This window comes from Carlito syrichta, unplaced genomic scaffold (assembly GCF_000164805.1).
Source record: "Carlito syrichta isolate Samal-C Ts95f unplaced genomic scaffold, Tarsius_syrichta-2.0.1 Scaffold31756, whole genome shotgun sequence".
Lineage (NCBI taxonomy): Eukaryota > Metazoa > Chordata > Mammalia > Primates > Tarsiidae > Carlito > Carlito syrichta.
The window spans coordinates 4918-9969 of NW_006975852.1; the positions used below are offsets into that span (position 1 = coordinate 4918).

At 45.4% G+C, this 5052-nt stretch overlaps 1 protein-coding gene across 1 annotated transcript; it reads right to left on the reverse strand.

The window, feature by feature from the left end:
- Positions 1 to 1788: 1788 nt before the first annotated feature.
- Positions 1789 to 4608, reverse strand: LOC103273262 (T-cell surface glycoprotein CD1a-like). The gene is made up of 5 exons (XM_021717259.1): positions 4215 to 4608; positions 3252 to 3530; positions 2434 to 2743; positions 2005 to 2059; positions 1789 to 1890 (listed from the first exon to the last, which is right to left on the reverse strand). Exons 1-5 carry the CDS (start codon positions 4606 to 4608, stop codon positions 1789 to 1791), a joined length of 1140 nt encoding a protein of 379 aa, XP_021572934.1.
- Between the last annotated feature and the right edge of the window lie 444 nt (positions 4609 to 5052).

Genomic DNA, 5052 nt, shown 5'->3' on the forward strand with positions numbered 1-5052 from the left:
TTCCTAAGAACAAGAGGCCATGATGTGTCTCACAGAGAAAATATGTGATTTAGAGATGCTTAGTTCCAGGGCTGTTGGCCCCAAGTTCAATGTTAACGACTCAGCAGTGCAGAGCCTGCAGAGGAAGAAGACACTCACCAGTCTGTACGTGAGGCTGCTTGGGAAAGTAACATCTGTAAGGTTACAATAAGTATGCAAAAACAGCTAAAAGTGTGGAGTCAGGAGATGGCAACAGATTTTTAATTATTTTAAGTATAGTGGACAGCATCGTTGTGAGGAGGAAAACCAAAGAAATGTACGGCCATGTTAACCAAAGTAAGGAAAATATTAAACACCTCTCAGTATTTTATTTTACAGAAATACTGCATATAATGAATTTCTTGTAAATATATATAATAAGATGTCTTTAAGTAAAAACACATGTAAAAGAAGTCTGTGTATACATCAGTTAATAAAAATGTGACAAAATCTCACAAGAAACTGATTCTGTATGTCCCCTGGGAGCCACCATCAGAACTTATTGATTTAGTGTTTGTGACGACTTTAGGGAACACAACTGCCATGTACTGTCCAATGTTTCCTTGATCCTTCTTGAATCTTGAGAGGCAACACTCTTGTTCCCTTTTCTTGGCCAGTTTTTCTTCAGTGACATGCCTGTGCTGTGTCTCAGGCATCACCTACATCAGGGCCTCTCAAATTTCAATGCCCTTTTGAATCTCCTGCTGATTTCCTAAAATACAAATTTTAATTCTAATTCAGTAGATCTGAAGTGAGACCCTAGATTCTGTATTTCTAACAAGCTCCAATGTGATAACTCTGCTGCTTGTCCCCCAATCCCTGAATAGCAAGGGCCTACATCCTGCCTTGTTTTTTTTTAATTTAGAATACTTGGAACAATAATTTACTCCAGCCTCAAACTCCTAGGCTCAAGTGATTCTCCCACCTCAGCCTCCTGAGTAGGCGGAACTACAGGCACATGCCAACATGCCCAGCTAAATTAATCTGTTTTATTTTTTGTAGAGATAGGCTTTCACTATATTTCCCAAGCTGGTCTCAAACTCCTGGCCTCAGGCAATCCTCCTGCCTTGGTCTCCCAAAATGCTGGGCTTATAGGTATGAGCCACCATGCCTGGCCCCTAATAGCTTTCAACAGTTAAATAATAAGAGTAGTCGGAGGCAAAATTGTGTTTCTCTTCAGGGACTCAGAAAAGAACCTATAGAACTAAGAAAGTGTGTAGTCTTGACTAAGTTTAACAAGAGGAGCATCAAATGTCTCAACTACTACAAAAGTGTCAGGAAGAGAATAAGAAAGAGTACAAATCTGGCATAAATTTAACACAGATTTTTACTGAGAACATGTTACATGCAGGTAAGACGCTTCACCAGGGCTACATATATTTAAAAGACATGTCCTTTGCTCTAAAGGAGCTGAAAAATATGAAGAGGAAAAGGGACCTAAATAAATGCAATGAAAGATAGTGAGAAGTGCAGTTTACAAAGTCCAGCTGAAATGTGGCGAGAGTTCAGACTAGGGAGAATCTGCCCCCCACCTGTGAATCAGAGAGGGCCCTCTGGAGGAAACAGCATCTAATGGTCCATTAACAGTCGAACATGTGAAGGTTGCAATAACCCCTCTTCATTCAGAGTTCAAAATCTAAATTTTAAAGTCTTAGAACCCAGGTCAGAAGAACAAATCCTGCATAACTGAATTAAGCTTATATTGCCCATTGATCATTAGCAGAAATAAATAACAACTCGGGTTTTACGAAGAGAGTTGAAAGGATGTCATCACTGTGATGTGTTCAAGTACTTCCTAAGCCGTTGGGCTGCTGGGTGTTCACCGAAGGGGAGAAGCGTGGTGAGAAGGCCCACAGTGTGTCCTAACAGGACCTGAATGAGAACCGAGAGGGAAGTCACTCTGCATAAGCAAGAGGTGAGAACAGAGGGTAGGAGGGAAGGGGCGCTGGTGGAGGGAGACAAGAAAGACAGACATAAAGAACTCACCAGTGCTTTCGGGACCAAAACACAAGACCTATCAGAAGAAGTAGGAGCACTATCGCTGCCAGGAAGATCAAGCCCATGAAATTACGACGCCCTGTGGATTTGGTTAGATATCAAGGACGTTATTTCAAATCAACCTCACCTTACCCCATCCATTCCCTGTTTCACTGCATTCCCCTGAGCTCCTTTTGTTCATTCGAGTGCCTAACTTATCAGTCTCCTTTCTTTCTGTTTTTCTTTCTTTTCCCTCTCATTCCAGCTCAGAGATGCATACTTCACCTAGCCCTTAATATTACCCTTCATCTACAGAATCCTCATTTGCCACATTTCTATCCCTTGGATTGCCCATTTTTGTTCTTTCTGGATCTGGAATCCCTAAAATCCCAATTTTTTTAGCTGGTTGTCCTGCTGGGTCTGAGAACTGTCTCGTACCATTTCCAGCCTGGGCCTAGTTCTTTCTCACCCCAGTAAAGGATGATGTCCTGGCCCTCTAGACTGCTGTGCTTCACCCGACAGGCCAGGCCTGCGGCCTCCCTAGCATCCACATCCAGAGTTGCTTGGAGATACCATGTCCCGTCAGCATTGGGCAGGACGTCCCCCCGCTGAGTGCCTGGCTCCTCCTGCGCACCCCGCATCCACATCACCCACACGGGCTTTGGGTAGAATCCTGAGACGTGGCACACCAGCAGTAGACGGCCAGGCCCGGGACTGGGGCCACTGGACAGCCAGGCCTCAGGCTTCACTGCAAAGCACAGAAAAGATATTTAGACAGAGACTCTACACAGACTTAAAGGTTCGGATCTCCACATCAGTTTACAGAAAACACACTTTTCCCATATCTTCCTCTTTTTTTAATAGACAGGGTCTATCTCTGACACCCACATTGAAGTGCAGTCATAGTCCGTAACTCACTCCAGCCTCAAATGTCTTGACTCAAGCAATCCTCCCTCCTCAGCCTCCCAGGCAGCTGGCATTGCACGCATGATCCATCATGCCTTGCTACTTTGTTTTTCTGAATTTTTGCTTTTTAGAGATGGGAGTCTCACTGTGTTACCCAGACTGATCTCGCACTCCTGATCCCAAGGGATCTCCTACTTTGACCTCCCAAAGTGTTAGGATTACAGGTGCGAGCCACCAGCACCCAACCTTTCCCACTTCTGGGTGGCTTCTTTTTATCCTAAATTTGAAGGAGTCGCTGGGAAGGTACAATACTCTAATAGAAAATTCTTGGAGGGAGGGTGCAGACTGACCTTGTTGCTGGAGATAGGCCTTCCCTGCATCAATAAGACCCAGGATGAAACGTGGGCAGTCATCACTGAGACGCTGCTGTGCTATATCCTTGTACCGGAGATACCGATTGAGCACTTGGCAGACAAGCTGGGCCCTGCTTCCACCCTCCGGAGAAGGCACCCAGGAATTGTTCTGGAAACTCATGAAATCTAATCCTCGATAGGCTCCTCGCAGGAAATTGACTATGGGTTTTCCAGGACGCAGCTCACAGCCTGTTGTTACCTGCAGCTCAAAAGGATCTGGGGTTGTGAATTGGCGGAAAAGGGGAGCAAACAGGATAAAATGGAATTAATAGGAGCCAAAATCAATAGAAGCAGAAGGGGGAAGTGGGTGAGGTTTGAGGGAATGGAACAAGGTTTGGTTGGATCATAAATTCAGAGAAATTGGCGGTGGGGGTGGAGGTGAAGAAAGAGATGAATGACACGAGGAATGACACTTAAATTGTTCAAAGAAGGGGATATGGATGGTGTGGGTGAGGAACAACTTAGTGTGAGAGAGCTGGGATGACAACAACCTCGAGTGAATGGAACGCAATGGGTTACAGTCACTACCTAGACAGATAATGCTGAAGAGGATGGACAGGAGAGAAAATCCACTTTAAGGAGCCGATCAAAGAATGGAGAAGCTGAGGGTGTCTGGCTGGAGACAGGGAAAAGAGTGGCCAGGGGATACCTCTAAGGGAAGATAATGAAGCCCAACACTGCAATCAATGTTCATTAAGTAGCAGAAGACAAAGTGTTCCAAGAACTGGGGTCTGGATAATAGCCCCTGTCCCCAAAAGTGTGTGATTGCACCTTTATGGTGAGAAGAGTGGAGTAAGACTGAGACGAGAATGGAGTCTATTTCCTAGAGGAATAAGAAATTCACCAAGACAACCCCATTCCCCCAACCTCTGTACGACCCATTGAGGGAACTGAACTCACATTTCACCTGCAAGATGCTGGCAAAGGTTTGGATTGCCTGATGTAATCGAACGAGGTATACATGGTAAAACCTTTCATTATCCTTCAGCTCCTTATTGCTGAAGTTGCCCCTGGACCAGGCCCTCAGGAAAATGATGGTGCTGGAGTTGCTCTCCCACCTGTGCGTCTGCAACTCATCCAACCATCCTGAGGCCAGAGTTTGCTCCCAAGAATTGTTGTAAAAGATTGAGATCTGGGTGATACGGAAAGTGATAGGCTCCTCAAACCCTGTGGCAAAAGAATAGATAGAATGGGGAGGGGAAGGACATTGAGGGAGAGAGAATGAAGACAGAGAGAAGCCCAAGTAGAGCAACTCAGAATCTGGAGACAAGGGGAGCAGACACTTGCCTGCCATGGTTCCCATGACTTACCAACCACCGTCATAAGATGCAGGGACCTGGAATCAGGGACAGTTAGAATGGAAGCAGACTAGCACTCTTACTCTCTGGATATATGCTAGGGAAACCACACACACGCACACACATGCACACACATCCTCTTGTGCCCACCAGGGCAGTGGTCAGTGTTCTTACCCTCTGCACTGTCACCACCAAGGAGAGCAGCTAGCAATGGAAGTAGCCGAAACAGCATGTCATTTGTAGATGTCATTTCTGTCTCTCAGAAAAACCGGTCTTTGATTTCTGTTCTAAACAAGCCTGCCCCACAATATCTCTCTTCCGACTTCCTTCTCCACCCGACAGACAAATCTTCTCTCCTTCCACAACAAAGAAAACATGTATCTTCCCAAAACCTCAGGCCGTCTACTCAGTGTCTCATTTCCTCTCCAGTACTCACTCTC

Excerpts from the sequence above, each read along its gene's own strand:
- LOC103273262 (XM_021717259.1), bottom strand. The coding sequence starts at position 4,608 with ATGGCAGGCAAGTGTCTGCTCCCCTTGTCTCCAGATTCTGAGTTGCTC. Across the intron at positions 3,531-4,214 it reads CAGCATCTTGCAGGTGAAAT|ATCCTTTTGAGCTGCAGGTA; the intron begins GTGAGTTCAGTT and ends TCACAACCCCAG. Across the intron at positions 1,891-2,004 it reads TTTTGGTCCCGAAAGCACTG|GTCCTGTTAGGACACACTGT; the intron begins GTGAGTTCTTTA and ends GTTCTCATTCAG.